Consider the following 27,976-nt stretch of genomic DNA (forward strand, 5'->3'; position numbering starts at 1 on the left):
CCTTTCAAACTTTTCATTGGTAAAATAATAGAAGAAGATGTATTAGGAGCCACAGTAAACATTAATGAGTTATTGTAAGTCCAAGACAAAAGCCATGGTACGCAAGTTGGAACGCGGACGGTTTCTGGTGTACAAACAACATGATCGAAAGGGGATTTTGTGTTGCGCTTATGTCTAGCAATTTTTCCCCATGAGCCATATTGATTAGAATCAGTGTTGGTAGTTGCCTGAGAGAAGAATGTTCGAGGCTCATGGTACTCTATCCATACGAATAAAATAACCCCCGAAAAAAATATAATGGTAACACAAATCAGCAAAAGCAACCAAAAGCGCATGGTAGACTTTGCGCAGGCTACAGCCCGATTAAAGCACTCACCAAATGACTCTCTAATGCTCATGTTTTTGGATCTCCTCAGAGTCAACACCCTGAGCTTCGGGTTGGTGTCTTGGAAATTGGCTTCTGCTAGCTTTCGTGTCAACCCTGGATCTTGGCACCAGGATCAGGCACTATTACCAGACTTTGCTCACCTTCCGTACTTAGGTTGGGTCTGCGGAGATCACCTTTTTACAATGAGATAAATGAATCCATGTGTTGCGTTCGGCTATTTTCAAAGCATTAGGTGTCGTGAGTAGTACCAAAAAGGGACCTTCCCACTTGGGTGAATGCCAATTCTTCCTCTTGATACTCTTGATCAAAACCCAGTCTCCCGGTACCACTTTGGGGTCTTCCTGCGGAGAAATGGGTTCATCATCAGTGTTATTGGTTGGATTCTTTTGACGTTCCAACATTTTTCTCATGTAATCAGCTAATGTGGCTTCCTCGGGGATCTCCCATGTGTTCTTGAACTGAGGAAGCCTGTAAGGTCTTCCAAACATAGTTTCATAGGGAGTTAGCCCTGTTGTACTTGTAATATTTATGTACATTTTGACCAGGTCTAAGCACTGAGTCCATGGTCGTTTGGTTTCCTCCATACATTTCTTTAATCTGTTTTTTATAGTCGCGTTAGATCTCTCAACAAGGCCAGCTGATTGTGGATGATAAGAACAATGGTTCTTTAAATTTATGTGGAACATTCTCCCAATGTTATGCACTACTTGATTTACAAAGTGTGGACCATTGTCGCTGTAAATATTTTCTGGAATACCGTACCTTGGAATGATGTCTTTGCATAAGGCTTTTGCCACTGTGAGTGCATCAGCATGTTTGGTAGGAAATGTTTCTACCCATTTAGAAAATGCGTCTATTATGACCAAACAATATTCTTTCCCTTCACATTTATGTAATTGAATATAATCCATATGTATTGTCTGAAACGGATACAATGGAGTCGGGTATTTCCCTCTCTGAGGTCTTAAATTGCCTTGTGGGTTGTGTTTAGCACAGATCAGACAGGCTCTGCAAAATTGTTGTGAGAAAGCTGCAAAGCCGTATGTTGTATAAATAGCTTCAACTTGTTTCACCATACCCCCCGTCGAGACATGGGTGACCCCATGACTCGAAATAGCAGCCCATTTGAACAAGTTACGAGGCAAGATAGGTTTGCCCAAAGGTCACACAAAAAGACCATCAGTGTTTTTAGTTGCACCCCGTTTTTTCCATCGAATCATGATCAGTGAGAGACGAGAGGACATGGAGCAGGCCTTCTGCAGCGGCCTTAGCGGATTTGTCAGCAAAAGCATTACCAAGAGAAACAGGATCAGATCTTGCAGTGTGAGCAGCACATTTGCAAACCGCCACCTTTAAAGGTAGCTGGACAGCGTCCAAAAGTTGAGTTAGTAATGTGGAATGGGTGACGGGCTTCCCTGTAGAAGTTATCATGACACGGTTGCTCCACTGCTGAGCAAAAACGTGCACTGTAGCAAAAGCATACTGACTATCAGTCCAGATAGTGACGGACTTGTTTGCAAACAATTTGCAGGCCCCAGTCAAAGCAATGAGCTCAGCGGCCTGTGCTGACATATAGGATGGCAGTTTAGCAGCCTCCAAGACTTCGTCGGCGGCATACCCAGTAAGGGTCACACCAGATTCATTTTCTTAGAAGACCCATCAACAAAACCCACATGACCATCTGGCAGAGGCGTATCTTCCAAATCAGGCCGAGCCTTTGCAATCTGTTGGGCAGCATCGACACAATCATGGAATCCGCCGTCGTCAGGAAGGGGAATGAGAGTGGCAGGATTGAGAACAGCTGAGACAGCAACGTAGCCATGCAAGAAAGATGACGTGCAGGCGACAGAAAAGTCACTCACTCACTCACTCACTCACTCACTCACTCACTCACTCACTCACTCACTCACTCACTCACTCACTCACTCACTCACTCACTCACTCACTCACTCACTCACTCACTCACTCACTCACTCACTCACTCAATCAATCTGACAATCTGACAATCAATCAATCAATCAATCAATCAATCAATCAATCAATCAATCAATCAATCAATCAATCAATCAATCAATCAATCAATCACACAGGTGTTAACTAATTTGTAATTATATTGCAAGCAATTCCTAATCCTACTTTACCTTTGTATAAGGCACAGGTGTCAAATTGTGCTTCATATTCATGTCATTACTCGAATTGCAAATTATCTTCCCTCTTAATAATGTTGTAAGTTTAAATATTAGACCAGTTTGTATTTGTCTGATTTGAAAGCGAGTTACTCGTCAGCTTGTTTTGCAACTCCCACAATATGAGGCGCTCACACATCTACTCGGGTATGACAGTCATACCGGCCCTCCAAAAGAAGCCATGACTACACCGCGGCCCTTGAACAAATGAGTTTGACACCCCTGGCACAAGGGATAGCCTTCTCATTGATCAATCGCGTATCTTAAATCATGCTTTTCCTCCTTTGAAGCGACTATGTACTTCAAACCCAAACGGCACCATTTTATAGGGAAAAATTTGTCGAATTTATTCGTTGTCGACATAATACTGGTCGCAAATTTGCATGTAGAGCATTTTTGATTTGTTGATCATAGACATCAGTTGAACACTCTTTCTGGTCTGTGTCTAAAGTCTTCAACCAACTTATCTTGTTTTTGTTTAGTTCGGCCAATGTCTGTGTAATTTGCTCTACGTTGGAATTTTATTTTTATCCTGCCCAATAGTTGGTCAATTTGTATTTGTAATGGCACCCCGTTATATTCCAATGGACGGCCCTGGAGATCAAAAGGACTCCAGGTGCCTTTAACGCTTGCCCGATGTTTGGTTAAGGATGCCATGAAAACCTGTTGTACTTCATCACCTCTCAAATTATAGGAAGCAATGAGTTGTTTAATTTGGGGTACAAAGACGGAAAGGATGGTTCCCTTTGCCGTGCCACAACATCTGTCTTTGTAATTTGATCATTTTTCTCATCTTCATTCATCACATTCTTAGCTGCGATTCTTAAGCGAGCTCGCGCTGACACTGTGTCATCATCTTCCTGTCTGTGCAACAGCAAGTTCTTTTTTATCTTTTCTTCGTCTTCCTTATCTTTCAATTTTCCTCTCATCTGGGAAAATGAGAATGTAATTTTGCTTTTTAATTTTTAATTTTAAGTCTTGCAAAATTGCTATATCCTTACTGCACCGAGATAAACTGTTAAACATATCTTTAAACAAAAACAATCTATGCTCCTGCAGAGACTCTTCAAAATGGGACCCAAATGTCAGATTACAAATCAAACCTCCTCCTTCACTCTCACATTTTTTGATAGAACAGTCTACTTAGCTAGACACTGTCATATCGTACTAAATAATGGCCTGCAAATTAAATATAATGTTGTTGCTGTGGTCCCTCAAAACATGTGACTAGAATTTGGACAATTACTAACCCCCATCAATTGATAAATTATCTCCTCACTAAAGTCCTAGCCTGTTAACCTATCTGCATCAAGAAGACATTTGCAATGCAGGGGATTAGAGAATAATAATAACACCAGTGATTTCTAATCATTAACCTAATTTTATCCAGTTCTACAATGTATGTTTTCTCTTACTCTCACATTTTTATGAGGGTTGGGCACTCTCCTCGTCGGATGAGTTTCTGCCCACAACCGTCATATTATTCTATAATTTCTAATTTTTACATTTAACAATGCAAATCTGATAAACCATTGTCTAGCACACCGTTTTCGTGCACCAATTTAGCGCAATTCCAACCTTTATAACGAACTGATACACAAAGACAAACATACACAGAAACAAACACACGGGCCCACAACATAGACATGACAATCTTCCCAGCTGATAACAAGGGTGGGGGGAGCAACTGAAGTGCGGAGAGCCTCGCCACCGCCACGTCGCATAATGCAACCCACCTCTGTCCAAAATATGCATTTGTCAAGATATTTTATATTTTCGGTGTCGACCTCTTCCATCAATTTCCAATCTTTGCATTTTAATTCATGTCGGGGTAGCAGCTTTTGTTTGCTATTTGATTTTCCCATGGTTTATTTTCTAAATTTCGGAGTTGGCAATTCGAATGGCACCTACAGTGTCCTAAAGCCAACTTTATTCACAGGACAGTGGTTAAATGTTCGATGTGTGGCGAGTCTCTTTTCACCTTCCCGGAGGAAGCAGAGAGTCCTTGCTTTCATCCACACAAAGCCACTGTTTGCAACCCTGTGTTGTTTACATAGAGGAGAGCTCAAATGAGGTCACTCTCAGTCAAACCATACACACACACACAATGCGCACTTTTATCGTCTCACAGGCAAGCAGGGGAGTCCACCCTCCCGTGGATTTTAACAAACTCTTTAACCTTCCTATTGTGTAAGAAAACTTATTTTGCCTTTTTCTTGAAGTAGATATAAAACCTATCTTTTCATGGATAAGGGAGCCAAACCAGCTAAACAAGAGTTAAGAAAAACACCACAGATGGCAGCAGAAAGCTAACACATTAGGAAGGTTAAGTTAGGAGGCCCCACGACACCTCAGTGGAATTTAACTGCTCCAAATTACCTGTACTTTTTAGAAAACAGAGGAGTCCGCCCTCCCGTGGAATTTAACTGACTTTTACGTCAGGGGACTCCACCATCCCCTGCAGAATTTAACTGTTTCTAATTGCACTTGATAGGGTCTAGAATTGTCAAGGTTTTAAGTGACCTCTTGTCACTGCACTTTCATTACTTTTAACAGAATCAAGATCCGTACTCACAGTCTGCTGGGCCTTCTCCTCGGATGATCTCGTCAACCACTCCGGCGTCCAGCTGACTGATCGAGTCAGCCCTGTGAAAAGGGTTTCCTCTATATGCCTTGGCCAAGGACTTGTCCTGGGTCGAAAAGTCAGCTGGAATCCCGAAATAGGTCTATTGAGACCCCGGAACGAGCCCCCAAAAATCTGTTAGGTTCAAAGTGCTAACTGAATATCTGAATAAGAGAAAAGGATCAGCAGACAAAAAACAAGTGAGGCAGAATATTGAGTCTTTTCTCGCGAGGAGTGCATTCAGACTTACAGCAATCCGACTACACTAAAAATCTGTTTTACACTCCTCGCTCTTTTTATTTGGAATGCCCTACCCACAGTGTGAGACGATTAGCCCTTAAGGGGGGGGGAAAGAGATTGTGGCTTCGTCTCGTAAGAAACAAAAAGTAACGCACAAAGTGTTGCGTGCAGATATGGCTATATCAGCAAAACAGTTTAAGCGATATTCTGAGAGATAAAAAGAGAAAGTGACGTTCTTTAAGGAAGATCAGAAGGTTCGTGACGCATTGTTTGACGTGTTGTTTTCACGATCTGTTCTGGTGGACGCTGAGCTGTCAGCAGCATCTTGTTTGACACAACCGTCATCTCGCCCCTGACCCAGCCGTAATCCTTCTGTTCTGTTGTACAAGATAAGAATAAGCAAGGCAAAGCAGCAAGCATACTGAACAGTAATATTGTGAATAAGTACTCATTAGAGAACGCATGATAACATATATATACAATTTTTCTAACAAGCGTCGCTACTCCTCCACGTTGAGAGGAGCCAGATGAGGTGGCTCGGGCATCTCATCAGGATGCCTCCTGGACGCCTCCCCGGGGAGGTGTTCCGGGCATGTCCCACCGGTAGGAGACCCCGGGGACGACCCAGGATGCGCTGGAGAGACTATGTCTCTCAGCTGGCCTGGGAACACCTTGGGATCCCCCGGGATGAGCTGGATGAAGTGGCTGGGGAGAGGGAAGTCTGGGAGTCCCTCTTGAAGCTGCTGCCCCCGCGACCCAACCCCGGATAAGCGGATGAAGATGGATGGATGGATGGATGGATGGATGGATGGATGGATGGATGGATGGATGGATGGATGGATGGATGGATGGACAATAAAAAAATTCAAAAACATAAAGTCACTAGCTAGAACATATCAGATGGCTATGGCATACCACTGGGAATCAATGCCATTTAAAACTATTAACTGTGGTCCAGTAAAAACTGTTCAGCTTAATACATTGGCAACTGGTGAAATAATTGCTAAAAGAACAGCAGGTTGACTTGGACTGTGAAGTTGATGCGACATCTTGGATAACTTGTTTTGGGACGGAGTATCGGCCAGGCCTTTTGGTTTGTTCAAAATACGGGAGGATTTACCACTATAGCCAAGTAAAGAGCAAAAAATACAAGCAACATGGTCCCCCAACTGCAAAATATACATAAAACTGAATGATGCAGCTGAGCAGGCTAGAGTGGTAATGGTTAGGAGATTGGAGAAGTTGGACAAATTTGCATAGGTAGGCCTACTTCCTCTGTGATGCATGACTGTTTTCTGACGTTACTTCTTTAATGATGCCGACATCTTACAACATTTCCTCTTATAGAAGCGTGGAAAATGAACTTGACATCAACAGTACTAATGACTCTCCATGGAATACATTATCAATTGACCATTCTGACGTTGATTGCTTTAATTTCATGAATCAAAGTGTAACCGACAGCTGCAAATATTTACTGGATGATGAATTTAGAACAGCCAGTGATCAATTTCATGATCCCAGTGTATCTCTTCTGCATGTAAATGCCCGTAGTCTCCCTAAAAACTTTAACCATCTTGTTCTAACTATGTCCAACTTCAACTTTCCCTTTTCTGTTATTGGCATCTCTGAAACATGGCTACACAAAGACAATTCTGATTACTATGCCTTGGACAATTACAGTAATGTCCACAGATGCAGAGAAGACAAGATTGGAGGAGGTGTTTCATTGTATGTGAGTAGTAAGTTGGAATATGAAGAAAGATCTGATATTGAACAACATCTTGAGCAGAGTGGAGAAGCAGTATTTATTGAGTCTAATTGTACAGTTATAGGGTGCATTTATAAACCTCCAAAATCCAAGATACCTGATTTTGTTAACCATCTCACCAATGCGCATTCGCTGTCTATAGTATCTCATGAAAATAAGAAATGTTTCCTCATGTGGGATTTCAACATCAACATTATGGACTCTGAGGCACAAACTCAGTCTTTCCTGGATAGTCTGTCTTCTTTCTGTTTTAAGCCTATGATTTCTAAACCTACAAGAATAACTGAAAATTCAGCAACCTTAATAGACAACATATTTACCAACATACTTGACAGAGATCACTTGTCTGGAATTCTATGGTCAGACCAGGGCTGTGGACTCGGACTCGGACTCGGGGACTCGGACTCGGTCAGACTCGGTCATTTTTGCCGGACTCGAACTCGGTGCTGATTTTGACCGAGTCCACCGAGTCCGACAATAAAAAAAAAAATACGTTCAATTTTATTTTCATCATGCTGCTGAGAATGCGCGTAGGAATACTGTCCACAGCCCTGCTTACGATCAATGCGGCCACGTTGAGTTGCACTTAGGCTAATGTTTACATCATGTACCAATGTCAAGGATGATTATGTCACCCAGCTTATATCATTATTTTGATTTTGATCTAAATTAGCCTTGAATAAAGACTAAGCAGTCACATGAATTAACAGAAAAAAATGTACAGCCGGACTCGGACTCGGTGGTCAAGAGGCCGGACTCGGACTCGGACTCGGTGCAAAAATCCGACCGAGTCCACAGCCCTGGGTCAGACATCTCTGATTACTTTCCCATATTCTCTATTACCTCCTCACAACCAAACGCTCTTCTTCCAACTGGGAAGCCAATGTACACTTATTAATCAACTTAATAATCAACAAACAATCTCCAAGTTTAAAATGCAAGTTCAAAACCGTAGTTGGGATGCTGTATTAAGGAACCCTGATCCCCAGCAGGCATATACCATATTCTTGGAGGAACTGACCAAGCACTATAATTATTATTTTCCCATAAAGAACAGAAGCCTCAAATGTGAATCTCGTTCGAAGTCTTGGGCTATTCAGGCAATTACTAAATCTCTTAGGCACAAAAATAAGCTATACAAAAAAATTCATCACTAATCCTTCATCTATGAATCATGATAAGTACAAACAATATAGAAACAAACTTAACCATGTGATCAGAGCTGCAAAAAAGAATCATTATGCCAATGAAATGGTCAAAAACAGCAAGAACATGAAAGCCTTGTGGTCTACGATCAAGGAAATCCTGAATAAAAAGAAATCATCCAATCCATTTCCCTCTGAGTTCATAGTACATGACAAGCCTTTATCACAGGGGTCACCAACCTTTCTTAAACCGAGAGCTGCTTCCTGGGTACTGATTAAGGCAAAGGGCTACCAGTTTGACACAGACTTCTGAAATAGCCAATTTGCTCAATTTGGGTTTCACTATGTGTTATTATTGTAATTTCCAGTTCACATGTAAGTGTGATTTTAACAAGAATAGCAAAAATACAGTCAAACATTGGCTTTTGACCATAATCCGTTCCAGAAGGCGGTTCGAGAAGCGAATCGGTCAAATTCCGAATCTATTTTTCCCATTACAAATAATGGAAAATTTTTAAATCCGTTTCAAGACAAAAAAACCACGCCTTTTTTAAGCATTTTTTCATTTGCGCATATTTGTCCGATCGCGCAACTGCAGCGCACCGCCGAACGCGCAACCGTAGCGTGTCGCCCACCGCGCAACTGCACCGCGCTGGTCGCATTATTGTGACAGAGCCGTCGCTGAAATTTAGAAAAGTCCTGATGTACTTTCCAAAATTTAAGTGGACCTCACTGCGCAGGGAGCTTAATTTGGTCCAATCACGCAACCACAGGGCGCCGGACGCTCACTGTCGCATTGCTTTAAGAGCGTCTTTGTGTTTTGGGATGGCTTTACTTCTCCCACTTGCTTTCTTTGGAGGAATGATTAGGGGTTAATATAATCCTCAAAGTAACAAAAATACAATAACAACGGAGTCGGTCGGCATCCGGGCCACGCGGTCGGGTGTTCTCGGGTCCTCCCGGCTCATCTCGCAAGGTTCGACCTCCGAATTTTGTTCGACAACCGAAGCAAAAAAAAATCTCAAATTTTTTGCTCGAATTCCAATTTGTTCGAGAACCAGGACGTTCGAAAACCGAGGTCTGACTGTAAAATAAATAGATGCAGATACTGCAGGCGACTCATGCGGTCCTCACAGGCGACCTGGTGCCCGCGGGCACCGTGTTTGTGACCCCTGCTCCAGACCATAATGCACTTGCAAAAAAGGGAGACCAACAATACCATTGATTTCTTTATTACTTTATTTAGAATCTAAATGACTCCTTGTGATTGTGAAATGATTGTACGAAATAGGTCCTACAGTAGCCTTGGAAACAGTGCTGCCAGTCTCTTCATGTGATTGCCCAGCCCCTCCCATGTAGTCCTGGGCTGCTTCCTCACCTTTATAAGGTGAACATGTTTAGCTTCTTCCAATTTCTAATAATTGTTTCCACAGTTGATCTTTTTTCACCAAGCTGCTTGGCAATTCGCCTGTAGCCCCTTCAAGATTTGTGCAGGTTTACAATCTTGTCTCTGGTGTGTTAACAGCTCTTTGGTCTTACTCATGTTGTACTTGAAGTCTAAAGGGAAATGTGCTTTCGGGAGTTTGCAAACATATTTTTTAAGGTTGTGTTGAACTTATAATCATATTAATATCTAGTATTGGAGTGCTCGTGTGGATTGGTGGGGGCCGAAGAATGTGCAGGCAAACTGCATGAACTTGTTTTCTTCGAAGTGTTGTGGAATAGGCCCGGATAGGGAGTACCGGAGGAGACCACCTCAAGGTCGGTGAGGAACGAGAACAACAGCACGTCTATGAGACCGGGCTTCGAGGGGAAAACCCAACCGCCTGACCTCAGCGACACCTGGACGGGGAGGAGATGGCCATCGACCAATCATTTCACAATATTTTGCATGCTTTAATATTCATATTGTGTTTCTTTAAAACTGGGCAACCCGGAAGAATGTGTCGTCTTTTGGTGGTCACAAAAACGCACGAGTTTTAGTGTGAGGGACCCGGGACCCAGGCCTGTATTAGTGCGCTTTGTCAGGAATAAATAATTGGTAAATTTGGTCTAATTGATCTACTGGTCTTCTCTTTGACAGAACGAACTCGCAAAATTGAGTGTTGATCGCAATTTGGAGTCAGATCAATAACTAGAATCCGTAACCTAACAAGTCTTACTGATTATGTGGGTTGGGCAGGTGTCTTTCTGCAGCTTCCGACCTCAAAGAGGTCCTTCTAATTTAAAATAATAAGTGGGGTGTATTCACAGAGGTCAAATTGGACTCATTTTTGTTCTGCGCCAAACAATCCACCCATCTATGATGTCACAGAAAATTCCGTTTCCTGTTCCATATTGCTTTCCTCTTGTGGTGACATTATGAAAAGACGAAAAGTAAGCGATTGAAAAAGCAAAGCACCGAACGTTGTGCGTGAAAGGCGAAAACAGCATCGGACCTAAAGCAGAAAATGTTCAGCCAGTTTGCACTTGAAATGATCAAACTACATAAAAGCACCACTGTTACAAAAGACTGAGCACCAAAAAACGTTGAGCAGACATTATTTATTTTTTCAAAGCGGATGATTCACAGTCTGACATTGACTGGACAGCTGCCCTTAAAATATTTAAAAATGGACGCGTCAATGTCGGCCACCAGTATCTTCACGCCGCTCCTGTACGGGAGAAACTCAAACAGGACGCGGATGCGGTGGTTGGGAGCCAAGTTGGGAAGGCTGAAGAGACAAAAGAACAAGAAGAAAAATTCCACAGTTACGATAGTGTTACTTAGTTGTTATACTTTTGTTTCCAGTTTCAAGCAAGGGTCCTTGCAAATGTTAAACCGTAGGGCCCTAGCAGAGCTCTTTCTCATGAGATTCGTTACTTGTATTTCAACTCCTGTCGCATGAGTCCGCTTCCTGACAGGGTCAGGGTCATGCCCGTAAGGGTCTCCGGCAGGGGGTTCATGAAGATCACCTCTCCCTTCGCCAACTGGAGCTGCCGGACAAAACCAGTCACCTGCCACACACGCAAATCAAGTTCTTGGATAAATATTATGACCCCGAAGGACAATTGAAGAAATTCGCAACACGTTAACACTGATGACACACCACCGAGTGACATGCGCCGATGTCATGGTCCACATTCGTGTCGTCCAGTGACAAAAGAGACAGAACGTGCACAAAGGCAGGACTCGCAACTGAACCCAAAGCCAGAGACGGGAGGGGGTGATACGTGCTGACTGAGTCCAGAACAAGGCCCAATTTTACAAGAGCAAAGCCGCATCATTCTATTTTTTTTAAGTCACAATATTACAATTAGTCGGCTCCCAAATAAAAGTTGTAAATATTATGCCAGTAAAGTTGAGTTGATCTTGAGGGGGAAAAAAAAATAAACCGTCATGGTAAATACAATATTTTCACCATTATGCTTTTGGGTGATCCACAATGAGAATTACTGGACTTAAAACAGAAACCAAAGTCGGAGAAAGAAGCAATACATGCTGGCTTGATCGAAGTCTCTTATAGGGTGTTAAAAGCGGACCTGTGGAGAGCCCACATCCAGGTCTTGAGGGGCATCATGTAAAGTTGGGTCAATCTCAGGTCTTCCCATTTTTGTTTCTGCTCTTGTAGTTGGTGGCCCTCCCTACCGTTGAACCCACGTTGGAACGGTTGACGTCATAAGTTGATTAAAAATATGTATATAAAAAGATTTGCATCCATCCAATTGGCGCTTCACTCAATAGCAGGTGTGGGGCCCTGCCGATGACATGACGTCATCCGTCCCGACACAACGCTGCGCGTTCAACGGTAGAGAGGGGCAGCATTGAGACAAATGCAAGAGCAGATACCAAAAATTGAGCCAACTTTACAAACCTGCGCCCTTCCCCCCTCTCCACAGGGGCATTTTTTGAAAGTGCGCCCAAAAGGCAAGTTTGCTGTGGTGGACTTACAGAGACCAGGACGGGGGGGTCACGCAGTATCACATCATCTTCTGCCAGGTACTTTTTGTCAGGATGCTGCTTGTCCGTCACCACGGCTGACACCTTCAAGCTATCGGCGCGCAACATGTGCTTGTAGTACGAACGCACGGGGATCACGATGGGCACCGACAGCTCTGTGACATTTGACAAAAAAAAACAATTATCTCTAGGTCATGTTGACAAAAAACACGACAACGCTTCACATTGTGACACAACTTGTTGCAAATTCTTTCTTTTGAACCCCTACCACTGTAACATGTCTCAAAATCTTAGGCCAAATTTACAAATGACACGGAGGTCGCACGTTGAGACCTTTTCTTGCAGATAGGACTTGATGCGGTCGCTCAGAAACTAAAACAAGAAGGTGACGCTTTGAAGAGTTTGACCTCGGAACGGTTGCAGCGTCTCCTCCTTGTCTTCAGACTGGATGGTGGCGACAAAGGTGCCGTTGTAGTGCATCCCGTCCACGCTGATGCGGATGTTGAGCTTCCGTTCCACTCTGCTCTTGCTGCTCAGCATCAGCTTCAGCCGCACATCCTTGCCATACTCCGGTTCCGACATCTACCGCCGCGACGACAACGGAACATCAAGTGACAGCTGAATCGTATTGTAATATCGTTTCTTGAATAAAGGACAGGCTCCAGCATGCGCGCGACCCTCGTGAAGAGAAGCAGCTCAGAAAAGTTTTGTGAATCACTACTTGTACAATTTCATTAGTAAAGAAGAGGAAGAAAAAAAATTGCCAAGGGATGGGCGAATACGGAAAACCGTGTTTTGCTATAGTGGTGTTACTTTAAGGTACATGAGGTATCGGTATGGCAGAGTACCTAAAGAGCCAATTGTGCTATCAGTAGTGGTGTCGAGCATCCTAAATTTTGGCCAAGGTGTATGAGTTTGTGAGGCCACGATGACAAAGTACCAGCAGGTCTGGAATTCCCACGCTAAGACACTGAGCGAGGCGCCCACAATTCCTTAGTAGGGTGGAGTAGGAGTAGTTGCATTGACAAAGAAAAATAACTAAAGCCCTAACTTGCCTCCTGAAAGGCAACGGCATAAGGACAAACCTCAACAAAGCGTATGATGAGCTGTGGTGCGGGGCCCCCATCAGGCTGCCCCACCTCCTCGCCGATGGCGTAATGGAACACGGCACGCTCCGCTTCTGAGCCTGAAACACGCCGGCATGTTTGTGAATGTGTGTGTGTTTGTGTGCGTGCAGGATACTCACCTTCCCTGTGCTTGTAGGAGCTGGTGATGTCCAGACGCTTGTCGTAGCCCACTGCCTTGGTGGAGATACTCTTACCAACTCGCTTGGTGTCCGAGGTTAGCTTCACATCGGTGCCGTCGGCCTTGGTCTGAAGACGCACAATTACGCGAGTGGGTCACGACTGAAATTTCAATTCAATTGCTGTTTTGCCCTCACCAGCCAGTCGACGCAGTCTGCGTTGACCTCCGCAAAGACAAAGGGCACATCGTACGAGATCTCTATCTCGCCGTTCAAGATGGCCTCCAAGGAGGAGGGGCCGCACTGGTACAAGCCTGAGCCAAAGAAAAGCAGAGAGCATTTGTTTTTTTTTCCACTACAGGTTGTCCAAATCTTCTGATTTCAGGCTCTCAAAAGTCATCATTCTTTGATTTCTCAAGTCCTTCAAGAAAGCAGACTGATTCATGCTTTGTGCTTCATCATTTGCGCAGAGGACAACGTAAGGGAGAATCATGCGGAGGAAGGTATGCAGGACAACATTGAGGACTGCACGGTGGACAATGTGGAGGTCTGACCATCACTGGACTCCTGCGGCGTGGCATCCAGAACCTGCCAGCCGTCATATTTGCCATTGGCCTTCAGGTCAGGGCGCTTCATCCACGATTCAACCCAGACGTGATAATTCCTGACGTAACGACATACTTTTAGGACACGTGCGCACACACAAAAAAAAAAAAAACGGAAAAAACAACAAACATGCACACCACTCACACACACACAATCAATGCTCAACCGCACACACACGTGCACACACGCACACACACAACACAAGCCCACACTAACCAGATACTGTCGTTAGACTCTTTGTGCGGGGCCCCCTCGTCGGCGTGGTAGACGTCGATGGTAAGGCTGGCATCGGTGTCGTGGGCCGACATGAAGTTGGAGACCACACGCGTGGGAATGCCCAGCAGACGCAAGACTGAAGGCAAACACAAACAGAACTTTCGGAGGACGCCGCCGGGCTAGCTACCAGCGACGGCAGCGACACACGAAAGAGCTGGGTCTTCGGCAAGCGGTGACATTACCTGAACAAATGACGCCGGCAAAGACCCAGCACTGGCCATACTTGACCGACCGGTAGTTGTTATTCTTCCACGCAGTAAGAATGTCATGGCTACCGCTCCAGTGGGAGGGCGAAAAGCCGCCCTCAAAGGAATCTGACCAGTTGCCCATCAGGACCCCGTATTCGTCCGGACTGTTGATCTAGCCGTGTGAGAGCGCCGCGCTGGTTCAACACATGCGCTCCTTCTCTCCGCTACCCGTCTGACACCTACCACAGCGCTGAGCACGCGGCCCACGTAGCTCGGGTCGCCACGGGAGGCCAGGTCACTGCCGGGGTCATTTTTGTAGTTGACGTTTTTGTCCAGGACACTGAGGCAAATATCCACCATGTCGTCTTCAAACTGCAAGGGAAGCGAAAAAGTGCATGACCCGATGAGACTCTCTGCAGTCACTGCAAAGGTCAAGTAAGTTGGAATAACTGCAAGTCATATCCCGGCATGGGACCTAAGGTGCGGTTTTCATAGGTAAAGTCATAGAACATTCATATGATAGTTATTCCTAAGAAATGTCAGCGTAGCGTATCCTTCTCACTTTGATTACTTTTGGTGAAATGCTCTTGGATTTGTCTGGGGCTTGTGGCTCAGGCAGTAGAGTGGGTCGTTTAGTAACCGGAGGGTTGGCGGTTCGATTCTAGCTCTGTCACAGTCACATGTCGTTGTGTCCTTGGGCAAGACACTTCACACACCTTGCCTCCAGGTCGCCATTGTAAATGAGAAAGTGTTCTCAATTGGCTTACCTGGTAAAACATTGAAGGAAAAAAAAATAAAAAATCGAGGAGCGCTCCGCTCTGCCTTGCTCGTTTGCCTACTGATGGGTCAGCGCCTTGCTCAGGGGCAATAGCGGTTTTTAACATGGGCAAACTGGGCGGGCTGCCCAGGTCGTCAGTTCTTTTGTCACCCCCCAAAAAATTGCACCGCAAAGCGGTTTTAACACTGTTTATCACTGTGTAGGGAATTCGCAATTTAGCGCCCCCTTCAGGCAATCTAATGCCCACTTCAGCTGCAGACCGGGTGCTTGCTAAAACTTGTGCACAGAAACTGAGTGACAAGGGGAAATGCCAGGGAAGGGGACGCATGTGGAACAGTTCACCTGTGAAGATAAGTGGTAATGAAAAGGGGCATTTCAAATGTAAACACTGCATACATGAAATCATGATTACGATTAAAATTCCCCAAATACCTTTGTGGGAAGGTAGGTGGAAAACTAAACTGGGAGTAAGTGTAAGTACTAAATAGGATACATTAGATTGACCAAAGACTAATCAATGAGTCGTACCTTGCCTATATTTAATAGTGTCCCAACAGTAATTGTATCAGTATGCGCGTGTGCATTTGACATACCTGTCCAAAGTCCCATTTGAGAGCGGTTATGTAATCTGAACTTCCTCTGTAAATGAGTCCATGTTCATTCAACACATATTCTTTTCTCTCCTGCTCATCAGGCAAAAACACAGAGTCTCCTAAATGGACAAAACACAAAGCAAAAAATGAGACACGAAACACTACATATACACACTACTGCGTACACTGCAAAGCTTTTTCCGCTAGCCTAAATACGATCAAATTTTTTTGGGGTCCAGTCGGATTACAGCTCCAGCGTGACGGAGACAACTTCATCTTTTTAAAATTGTGTGGCCATACAGCTTATATTCAAGCGTGCTGTATAGTCAGGAAATTGCTGCAGTTCTATAGCGTTTCTCACATGAAAGTGGTGGATTACATTTTTCTGCACTGAAGATCCACATTCCATATGCACCACTGTACGCTACACACGGGAAGGAAGTGGCTGTCGAGGAATGTACCTAAGAACCAGGGATTGAAGAGCAGTGCGAGCGTGGCGAGTGTCTTGTCCTCCCCCCACAGGGTGGCCTTCAAAGTGTACCAGCCGACAGGGGCATCGGCGGGGGCCGTGATCAGCACCGGTAGGCTGTCGGTCGAGCGGCTCACGTCCGCCCTGGCCGTCCAGGCGCCTTTGGCCAAATCCCGGCGACCGATTGGGTCCGGTATGCCGAAGCGACACGAGGTGCCCTTCTCTTCCGAAGCGTGACTTCCTGTTGGATCGATTGACATTTTGGTGTGCATAATTTTGTTGTTGTTGAACTAAGCTGTAAGCGCTTTTAACTATTGTTACAATAATGCACGCCCCCGAATTTGTTTCATTTTTGTAGGTTAATTTGCTCTCGGCTGATTATTTGACATTTCAAATGAATGCTTGCAATCAAATAACAAAACAATAGACACTTATTCAAATCTGTCAAATTGATAGATTTTCAGATTGAATTTCAGTGAGGTCAGGGATAGCGGTACACTGGGGCGAGCGGAGCCCCAGTCAGGAATCTGAGTATCCCGAGTAAAGGTTCTGTAGAATTGTATTTAAATACATGGTTCTGTAGAATTGTATTTAAATACATATGGAAATTATTTTCTAGAATTGATCCAATTATATGGAAATGCCACAAATGTGAAAACAAGAAACTACATAAATGTATTGGCATTTTTTTTCTTTGGGAGGAGCCCCAACTGAGGAGCCAGTGAGCAAGCACTTACCCCCCAGTGGAGGCATTGAGGACGAGAGAATCGAGACCCTGCTTGAAAGGCTTGGCCAAGGTCAAGGTGATCTTGAAGGCCTGTCCCCTGCGGACGGTCAGCGGATCTTCGGGAAGTTCATTGGTGTGGTGCTCGCTGTGGTTGAGCTTGGCGTGCAAGTCCACGCCCTTGAAAACTGACACGCACCACAGCAACAAAAAGAAAAGTTAGTTCCTGTTACCTCAAGTGGAAATCTTTAATTCCACTCGGTATTTTGTTTTTTTTCTTTTAATTAGCAGGGACAATATGCCTGTACTGGAGAAAACAAAAATATCTAGTGTATTGAAGTGATGCCTTGACATTGTTCTGTGACCACATTGGTAATCCTAACGCGCAAGTCATCACTGAAACGGGCGGGAGTGCCATTGATCTTCCTCTCGAAAGCTCTTCCACACAATAGAGGTCATCAAATGGTGTCAAAGCACTCATTTTGTCCACAACTCACTTTGATAAAGTGAACTTCCTTGGCACCAAGCTGCCAGAAAATAGTGACAGAAGAATGCTTTTGTGGAAAGGACGTTCTCAACTCATTTCAACTCCTTTAGCCCAAGATATCAGAAGATAGCTACCAAAACACTGCTTTTCCCTTCACACACACACGCACACACTCATATGTGGGAATCAAACCCATGATGCCTCCACACAAGACAGGCGAGTGGTACACCATAAGCGACCCCCGCTTTTCCCTGCACTATAGCGTAGCTGCGTTTTTGCGTTATCTGGACCCCCAAACGAACGAGTGACCTGGCCTTTGAGTCAACTCCTCACTGAGATAATAGGTATAAAAAAAAGCTAAGGCAAAAAAAAGCATTGAGCAAGGAATTCGAGGAGGCATTATTATTTTTTAGTCTGTCATTTAAGAATGTTTACGTTAAATTAAGATAACATTTTGAATGAAGAACACAATAACTTCCCACAAAATTAGTACTGTACAGTTGGGTTAATAAAGTCCCAAAAAAAGTCAGAGTTATAATTCCACCAATGCCATCAAAGTTGCACATTAAAATAAGAGTCTCATGAAAAAAGATGCAAGTTATATTGAACCCTAAGACAATGCAAAGTTAAACAGACTTCACAGCAAGTGGTCATCAAGGTGCTAAAAGTGGATTACGGGCGATCTTGACTTGCAATGATTTGGGGGAACAAAAATTAGTTGGACGATATTTTGACTCACCTGAATTGTCAAAGCTCATCTTTGCACGTTGCAGTGGTCTTGGCGGCCGCTCGCTGCTGGCTTCTGACTACTTTGAGTTCAGGAAGTATCTGCGAAGTCTGTCAGCGCTTTATCAAGTAGCGTGAGCCTGTTAGTCAGGTTTAAAACACATTCTGCTTCTGCACATGCCTTCATATCACTTTGGGAGGTAATTTGCAAATGTAGTTGCTCACATCACATCCGCCCCTCCCACCAGATGAGAATGTCCACTGGAGTGATCACAATATTTTGTGAAGTTTCCAACATCAATTTATTTAGCTGACAAAGAGACTCTGCAAATTTCAGGAGACCTGAGAATCTCAAGAGCTGTGTAGCAGCTGATAACGATTGATCTCTTCCACTCTGTTGTCCATCCAGAGTTGAAATGGGACGAACGCAAGCACACAAAAACACACACACAAACCCGAAAATAATACACAAGCATAACTCCCAGGCACAGACACACATGCACACACTAGCTGTCCAGCCAAAGGAGATCTTTGGCTTTTTGCAGGTTGTGGTCCACAGCCTGGTCCAAGAACTGAAGCCAGGTCAGCTCGGCTTCACCACAGATGTGACTGGACCTGGTTTGGGGGAGACAGACAGGAAGACGACAGCTCGACAAAGCTGAATTCTGTTTGCGGGCAAAACTTGTGAGATGGATGGAGCCGGAAGCATCTGGCAGTGTTCCCAAACACACCCAAATATCTGCTTATTTCTTCACACCTGTGCACAGTCCCCTTGGCTGACTTCTTAACAGGCCTCGGCCTGCATTCATGTTGTAGTCTTTAATTACAACTTGTCGTGTGAAAACTAGAAACCTATCTTGCGAAAAGCATTTTTCTTCTTCACTTGGGTGCCGCTGCCAAGCTTGGGTGTTGTTGCATTCCAAACAATAGTAAATATAACCTTCCCAAATATGTGCGTGGGAAGGAAGATATTCTTCTAGATAAATAGGTGGCGTGTGCGCGTGGGTGTTTGTGCGTTGGTCAGTTTGTGCGTTGGTCAGTTTGCACGCGAACCCTGGGCTGATTTCCTTGATGCCGTCAAGCAGGCGATCCAGCTGCCCCACCCTCTGCGGCTCATCGGCGTCCCCGCGGATCCTGACGGCCGCAATGGTTTTCCTCAGGCAGGCGGCAGTGACCTTCATCATCCCCTGGCAGGCGGCCACCACGCGGCGGTCCCGCACCGACCAGTACGCGTCCTGGTTAGCGTGCGGCTCCTCGCCATCCTCCTGCTGATCAGGGGCATCGCCCGACGGGTCACGGGCTTCCGACAGCGCCTGCGAGATCAACGCCCGCCTTCCCGTTCAGATGGAGGAGCGCGCGCAGCCTGGTCACCTTGCTTCCTCGCGGCTCGCACCTGCTCTAACTCCTCGATGGCGTCTTTGACGATGCCGCTCTTACCGCTTAGGACCAGCACCGCTGCAGCCTTTTTGTCTGCATTTGAGAGAGCGATATGAAGGGAGCTTGTTCAGCATGGTCGCTAGAAAAGAAGATGGCAGCAAGCTCGCTGCGTCGGTCGGTCCCTTGGTGGCTAGCCAAGTCACAAGGCTGAAAAGTCAGTACAAATTTGGCACAGGGTAGGAAGGTGTGCTTACTTTGCTTAAAAGGAATGTAGAACAAGAGATGGGCCAGCAGCTAAATTGCAACAGACAAACGGTAAAAAGTTGGGTAGACACTTGCAATGGTGCTTTTTGCTCAGACTGACGTCAGGCCAAGTAGTCCTTCTTGAGTCCTCAGCGAGTAGCACCAAGTACCAATACAACCAGTACTTTTCGGCATTTTACTTATCTCAACAAACCTTTCGATACATGTGATGATTCATCAGATTATTCGCTGATGTCTGAAATTCACGCAGTGTAGCGCCAACCACTGGCTAGGATGACTCTGAGGTCAGATTGACTCTTTTTGTATATGCAAAGTTCATGAGGACCCAATAGCTTGAAATAAGGTTGGTATTTGTTTGTTTGTAGAGAGGTGGGTGGAAAGGGAGGTAGACTACGTTGTGTATATATTGGCAGGGCAATCGAGTGGCAGGTAGCTAAGTTACGGAGGTTAGCTGGTAGTTGCACGCTAACTCACCATGTGGTATGCAGGTGAAGCGGTCACATGCTGACCACACCCCCCTGTAGACGTCAACTGCTCCTGAGTCAGACTAGAAGGAGACAAGTCAGTTGTTCACCTTCCCCAAGCCGGAGCCTGCCTCCTTTGTTGTTCAATGTGCGTACCTCTGTAGCGGTGAAGTCAGTATGACCTCCAGAAGCTGCGTCAGGCCCTCCAGGGCCTGCACGACGGCGTCTCGGACTTGCTGGCGTAGAGTGACGCCTGACACAGAGGCGGTGAGTCAAGCAAACAAGGTGAAGAAATAAAGAGCGCAACATTTCCTGGCACGTTACAACTCTTCTGGAGGAGCATCGCCGACACACACAATGCTGGAGGTCAAGTCCGGCCTGTTCCTCTGACCACCCCTGCCACCTGAAAGCAGGAGATGGCGCCAGTTAGCACGTCTTACCTCTGCTATTGGGAAGCCAGTAATAAACAGTGGAGAGGCTGAGGACACTCTTGAGGACAGAGTCGGCCAGCTGCCCTACATCCTGTGGCACAGAAACACAAGATAATTTTATATACGTATATGTTGGCGGGTTAATCATCTTTGCAAAATGTCTCACTGACTAACTTGCTGTGACGGCAGGGGAGGCTTGGAGAAGGCCAGGCAGAGTTTGGGGGCTTCCTGAGATACCGCTTTTGCCGCCTGGTCTGCAACACAGAGGTTAGCAGTTGCATTGGCGCAGGAGAGTTTCATTGGCATTGAACTGGTATTGTTGAGCATGCAACTTCCACTTGAGCACTCAACTCAAAGTGTCCCAAACGTTGGAGAGGTTGAAGTCTCCGTCCGACTCATTGGCTTCTCTGTCAGAGACAGAAACTTGAAGGTTAGCATTTTAGCTCCACGATACAGAAGAACATCTTTGAATCAATACACAAATGTCCAAATTTCAATGATTTAAATATGTTCACTAAAGTATTTTAGAAGGCTCTAGACTCAAAAGCGCAGTATCAGTCACTATTGCATCTACCTATTGATCACGTTTCGTTGGATTTGCACAACACAAACTAGCTCACCACATTTAACCCTAACCCGTATTTCAAGTTTATTCTGCAATCGCTTGTTGGAAACACATTTTAGTTTTTTTTAAAGCTGCTGGTACTTAAGTGCACATTTGTAATTATTTTTTTGTGCTCTTATTTTATGATGATATTTTATGTAGATTAATCAAATATTTTCATGTCCTGATATGGCTATGATTACAGTGGCTTATGTCATCAACTGTCAGCCATTTATCTCATTTATTTTTTAATTAATCTTTCTGGAATCTAAAATGTATACGTGGCGTACTCTGTAATGTTTTGTTTTGGGCTGAAAAATAATAAAATAAATCTTATGAAATTTTGAGGTACTAACTTTGTATTTGTCGATATGGAATGTTGCTAGAATTATTGTTGCATTTATGATAAACATCTGATTTGTTTTTATTGCCCATGTCTTATCTGCTGTGGCCAACTCTCTGTTCCACCGCGTTACCCATTATCGCGTTGCCCACTATCATTTTGTCTGCCATTGTCGCTCAGTAAGTGTCGCCCACCATGTTGTTGTTTCCCCCTCTATGTGTGTAACGTTTGCGTGTGACATCCTGGAACACGCAACCACCCGACAAATGCTCGTCTTGAGTCCTACTAAAAACAATGTAGTGCGGCTATCACGTCAGCATTCTTGGCTTCATTTTACCTCACTACGTTTGACTTAATTTTATTTACATCACCTGGCGCGACATGGTAAACATCATAGTGTAGTTATGTTAGGTTAGCATTTTAACTCCATGTTATGCCAAAGAGTGTCTGATAACCACGCTACGTTAGTCATTTTAGCTCGGCCAGGCCGTTTCCGAGCTCCAAATTGGCCAAAGTGACCTCAGACTCGAGCCGAGATGCACTCGACGGAGTCAGTGATTGGTTTCGTATGTGCCGCCAGGTGCACTGATTGAACCTGCTATTTAAAAAGGACTCTGTGCGTTCAGGCTTGCTGTTTGTTGCGTGAGTTGTGTGGGTAGTCAATTTGTCTCCATAATTGCTTAGGTGTGTTTGTTTCTATATACCGTATTTGCCGGTGTACAGGTCGACTCGGTGTATAAGTCGACCCCCTAAAATTCGACGGAAATTTACGATTTTATGATATATCCTTTGTATAAGTCGAGCTCAATTGTTGCATTATATTAAACTTCAAAATTCAATATGCGAAATTTATTGACGAAATGTGTTCAAATTCCGGGAGGCCGTGCGCATGCGGCTGTTTATAAGCACCGCGGAGGAGATCGCGGAGCCTCATTCGACTTCCAGCGGCCGGCGAGCTCGTGCACGCCGCCCGGCACCAACGGGAGGCCGGAAATAGCTCCAAGCCGAGCGGATCGGCACTTTATAAGCACCGCGGAGGAGATCGCGGAGCCTCATTCGACTTCCAGCGGCCGGCGAGCTCGCGCACCCGCCCAGCACATCCGGGAGGCCGTGCGCACGCGCCAAGTGGCCGGAAATAGCTCCCGCCGAGCGGATCGGCTGTTTATAAGCACCGCGGAGGAGATCGCGGAGCCTCATTCGACTTCCAGCGGCCGGCGAGCTCGCCCACCCGCCCGGCACATCCGGGAGGCCGTGCGCACGCGCCAAGTGGCCGAAAATAGCCCCCGCCGAGCGGATCGGCTGTTTATAAGCACCGCGGAGGAGATCGCTGAGCCTCATTCGACTTCCAGCGGGCCGCGCACTCGCGCACGCCGCCCGGTTAAAATTTTCTAAGTGCAACGCACAATGAGATGCATGAGAAACGGCCTTGGTTACCATCACATTTGAAGCGATGAATACGAAGTTAAATTTTATGACTCGGTGTATAAGTCGAGGTCGATTTTTTTCGGTCGATTTTGGATCGAAAAAGGTCGACCAATACACCGGCAAATACGGTAGTACTTTTTGTCAGTATACATTCACCTTGTTATGGTGAGAAAACATTCTTAACACAATAAAGCATTTGAGCCTAATGATGGCAAAATGAAGCTTAAGACATGAAACATTTCAGAAAAATTTGTCAAAAAGTGGTGAGTCCTTTCTTGAGACACTGTGTGCTCGTTAGGGATACAAATTTCCAGAAATTGTTTGAAAATCTTTGATAGCCAAAATGAGAATGGGCTGTCAACAGCCGTACTGGAGGGATTGCTTTTATGGCAGATAATCGTTCCCTATGCTCATCTCGAATCAAAATGCTTCTCTTTGTGCTCATCCGTAAACAGATGCACACGGCTTCACATAAGCAACTCAGTCACAGGCCATTCCATTCTAACAATGGAAAATTTCTCAGCCTTTTTGTCTGTTTTTGATGCCTTTAGAATGTCACAAGTTATTATTACTGACAAGATTTCACGACAGTTTTGTTCCTTTATTTCAGCTTTTTCCCATGTTATTGAGCTTGTGAAAAATTTGGGGATAAAAATAAAGACATTGTGGAAGTTGCTTTAAAGGCGTAGAAAACAAGCTGAAAATTAGAACATTCAGACTCTGTGAGCCGTGATTATTAACTGACCAAACTACATCCCGTGGGCATGACAGAAAAAGCCGGCAACGGTAAACGTGTCACGTGCTGGTGCCACCGGCGACAGGACCACGCCCCCCTGTCAAGGGAATCGCCGTCACCTGCCACGGGCTCATGGACAGCGCTATATCAGCGCCGCCAGCGCAGACCTGAGTGTCAGTCTGTCCCTTGATGCTGCTTTGCTCATCAGTCCCGAAGATACGGACTCGCTTGACTATTTGGAACCCCCGCAGAATCGTTTGTCCTCTCCAGCCCGATCGCCGCTCCAGCGCCAGCTGTTCCCATCATCCCCTTCTCCAATAAAGCCCGTCGCTACGCACTTGGCTGTACTGTCCGTTCCCTTACAGTACAGACTGACCAACGCTATGCAGCCAGCGAACGACGAGACGGCATTGAGTCGACTGGAGCGAGCCGAGACCGCCGTCAGCAGCCTGTCTGCCGACATCCGGCACCTGATCAAGGTTGGTCAGCAGCAACAGCTACAGCAGCAGGAGATGGCCCAAGCCCTCCAGAGACTGTCGGTGGCTGCGTCCCCGGCTGTCACGGTACCCCCGCACCGCTCGTCTGCCGAGGCCAGGACGCTCATGGACGTCCCGGAGCCCCGCCTTGGCAACATCGAGAAGTTTAACGGCGATCCCAAGCACGTGAGGGCATTCGTGACGAACTGCCGCATAATGTTCAGCCTCCAGCCAATCACGTTTTCGTCGGAATCAGCCAAGGTCGGGTTCGTCCTAACCCACCTCACGGGCGAGGCGCGGCTGTGGGGCCTGGCCGAATATGAAAGGATGGCCCCGGCTTGCGATTCCTTCGACGCCTTCGCGGAGGAATTGCTCCGCCTGTTCGACCTGGGATCCGCCGCCGAGGACGCCGCCGAGGAACTGGTGACGCTGCGTCAAGGTAGCCGATCGGTCGCAGAGTACGCCCTTAAGTTCCAGACGTTGGCCGGCAGCAGCGGATGGAACACGCCGGCGCTCGTTAGCACCTTCCTAAACGGACTCGCTGAGTACATGAAGGAGGGACTGGTTGCGTACGATCGCCCGCGAACCCTGAAGGGCGCGATGGACTTGGCGGCCCGAGTAGACCGGCGGATCCAGACGCGGCGGCGCGATCGGGAGAGGAGGTCCCCGCAAAACCCGTGTGGTCACATTCCTCCGTTTGCTGGGGACCCGCCAACCACACCACCCGCCGAGCCCATGGATCTGGGAGGGGCTCGGGTTCCCTCGGAGGAGCACCGTCGACGCCCCTCACTGGGCTTGTGTTTTTACTGTGGGGAGGGGGGCCATCGGGTAGCGGGGTGCCCGTTAAAGAGGCCGGAGCTCACGCGGCGTCGGGGGATCCGCGTGAGCTCGACCAGCACCGGCTCTCCCAGCCCCAGCACGCTCACGCTACAGGCACGCGTCCAGCTCGCGGCGGGCGACCAGAACGTGGCGGCCTTGGTGGATTCCGGCGCGGAGGGGAACATCATGGACATTAGCCTGGCACGCAAGTGGGGTGTCGGCTTCCTCCCTCTGAGCCCGTCTATTCCCGCACGTGCCATTGATGGCCGTCTGATCGGCGAGGTGGCTTTCGTGACGGAACCAATTAAGTTACTGCTCTCGGGCAATCACCACGAGACCATCCAGTTTTTTCTTCTTTCCCTCCCAGGACAGCAGCTCATACTGGGGCACCCTTGGTTGCGGCAGCACAACCCGGTGCTGGACTGGGAGGTGGGGGTTGTTCGGCAGTGGAGCGAACGCTGCCATCAGGTGTGCCTGAAGGCGGCCACCAGCCCACTCAGCAGAGCCCCGCCGAGGTACAGTCCCGACATCCCCAATGTCCCAGCGTTTTATCACGAACTCAAGGAGGTTTTTAGTAAAGCCAGGGCCACTTCTCTTCCTCCACACCGGTCCTACGACTGCGCTATCGAGCTGTTACGCGGCACCTTCCCTCCCAAAGGACGCGTCTACTCCCTGTCCGCTCCTGAGCGCCGGGCTATGGAGGAATACATCCGGGAGTCCCTGGCAGCCGGTATCATACGACCGTCCTCTTCACCTGCAGGAGCGGGGTTTTTCTTCGTGAAGAAGAGGGAGGGCACGCTACGCCCGTGTATCGACTACCGGGGAATAAACGAGATCACTGTGAAGAACCGATACCCTCTGCCTCTTCTGTCTTCCGCCTTCGAGAGCCTTCAGGGAGCCACCATTTTCACCAAGCTGGATCTTCGCAACGCCTACCACCTGATCCGCATCCGGGAGGGAGACGAGTGGAAGACGGCTTTCAACACCCCGAGCGGACACTACGAGTACTTGGTGGTTCCGTTTGGGCTCACCAACGCCCCAGCGGTTTTCCAGTCACTGATTAACGACGTGCTACGAGACATGCTGGACAAATTCGTGTTCGTTTATTTAGACGACATCCTCATTTTCTCCCGCTCGCTCCCTGAGCACATCAAGCATGTACGGGCGGTGCTGCGCCGTCTCCTTGAGAATTCGCTCTACGTGAACGCGGAGAAGTGCGAGTTCCACGCCTCCTCTGTCAAATTCCTCGGCTATGTGGTGCGTGAGGGATCCATCGAGATGGACCCTGGGAAGGTGCAAGCGGTCACGTCATGGCCTGTTCCCGAAACACGCAAGCGACTGCAACAGTTCTTAGGGTTCGCGAACTTTTATCGCCGTTTTATCCGTGGATACAGCACGGTGGCCGCGCCCCTCACCTCCCTTACCAGCCCCGCCTCCCCGTACAAATGGACGGAACGGGCAGAACGGGCATTTCAGGAGCTTAAGAGGAGGTTCATATCCGCTCCCATCCTCAGGGTTCCCGATCCCGACAGACAGTTCGTGGTCGAGGTGGACGCCTCGAACGTGGGTGTCGGGGCGGTGTTGTCTCAACGTAGCCGCCAAGACGATCGCCTCCACCCGTGCGCCTTCTTTTCTCGCCGTCTGTCGGCCTCGGAACAAAACTATGACATCGGGAATCGGGAGCTCCTCGCCGTCAAGTTGGCCTTGGAGGAGTGGCGGCATTGGCTGGAGGGCGCCACCACTCCGTTCATCGTCTGGACCGACCACCGCAACTTGGAGTATCTGCGATCGGCCAAGAGGCTGAACGCAAGACAAGCACGGTGGGCTCTGTTCTTTGACCGGTTTGAGTTCTCTCTTTCCTATAGACCGGGTTCCCGTAACGCGAAGGCGGACGCCCTGTCGCGTTTGTTTCCTGGGGGGGAGGAGGGACAGGGTCCGCCTCCCACTATCCTCCCGAGCTCAGTTCGGGTGGCGGCTCTTACATGGGTGATCGAACGCCAAGTGGAAGCCGCATCACGCGATCAACCTGGCCCCAGCAACTGCCCGGAGGGTCGCCTGTTCGTCCCTGAAGGTCTGCGGTCGTCCGTGCTGCAATGGGCGCACGACTCACGCCTGGCCTGTCATCCCGGCGCGGCACGCACGAGGTACGTGGTGGCACAGCGTTTCTGGTGGCCCACCTGGCAAGTGGACACCAGCGATTACGTCAGAGCCTGCTCAATTTGTAACCGCTACAAGACGTCTACTCGTCCTCCGGCCGGGCTGCTTCAACCCTTGCCGGTCCCCCAGCGTCCCTGGTCTCACCTGTCGATCGACTTTGTCACGGGCCTCCCCCCCTCTGAGGGAAACACGGTGGTCCTCACGGTGGTGGACCGTTTTAGCAAGATGACGCATTTCATCCCTCTGCCTAAGCTCCCATCTGCGAAGCAGACGGCGTCCATCATGGTGCGGGAGGTGTTTCGCCACCACGGTCTCCCACAAGACATCGTGTCAGACCGAGGACCTCAATTCGCTTCCACCTTCTGGACGGAGTTCTGCCGACTCCTCGGCGCCACGGCCAGCCTCTCCTCGGGGTTTCACCCTCAGTCCAACGGTCAAGCGGAGCGCCTGAACCAGGAACTGGGCAGGTCTCTCCGATGCATGGCCGCCGGGGACCA

General features: G+C 47.3%; 1 protein-coding gene and 1 pseudogene across 2 annotated transcripts; both read right to left on the bottom strand.

Moving 5' to 3' along the window:
- Positions 1-10,882: 10,882 nt before the first annotated feature.
- LOC125975684 (protein-glutamine gamma-glutamyltransferase E-like) lies at positions 10,883-18,563 on the bottom strand. Of its 2 annotated transcripts, XM_068651760.1 has the most exons (15): positions 18,397-18,563; positions 17,184-17,358; positions 16,439-16,686; positions 15,978-16,096; positions 14,850-14,978; positions 14,601-14,778; positions 14,359-14,494; positions 14,091-14,200; positions 13,735-13,850; positions 13,540-13,666; positions 13,379-13,479; positions 12,701-12,875; positions 12,285-12,448; positions 11,217-11,350; positions 10,883-11,067 (listed from the first exon to the last, which is right to left on the bottom strand). In XM_068651760.1, the coding sequence occupies exons 1-15, from the start codon at positions 18,413-18,415 to the stop codon at positions 10,920-10,922; spliced, it is 2,079 nt and encodes a 692-aa protein (XP_068507861.1). In that variant the 5' UTR covers positions 18,416-18,563; the 3' UTR covers positions 10,883-10,919. The 2 variants fall into 2 exon arrangements, with proteins under 2 accessions (XP_068507861.1, XP_049587516.1); XM_049731559.2 differs by lacking the exon at positions 18,397-18,563 and having other exon boundaries at positions 16,439-16,687; positions 17,184-17,352.
- A 98-nt stretch (positions 18,564-18,661) lies between these two features.
- Positions 18,662-27,351, bottom strand: LOC125975836 (cyclin-D1-binding protein 1 homolog; annotated as a pseudogene).
- Between the last annotated feature and the right edge of the window lie 625 nt (positions 27,352-27,976).

Source organism: Syngnathus scovelli, chromosome 9 (genome assembly GCF_024217435.2).
Source record: "Syngnathus scovelli strain Florida chromosome 9, RoL_Ssco_1.2, whole genome shotgun sequence".
NCBI lineage: Eukaryota > Metazoa > Chordata > Actinopteri > Syngnathiformes > Syngnathidae > Syngnathus > Syngnathus scovelli.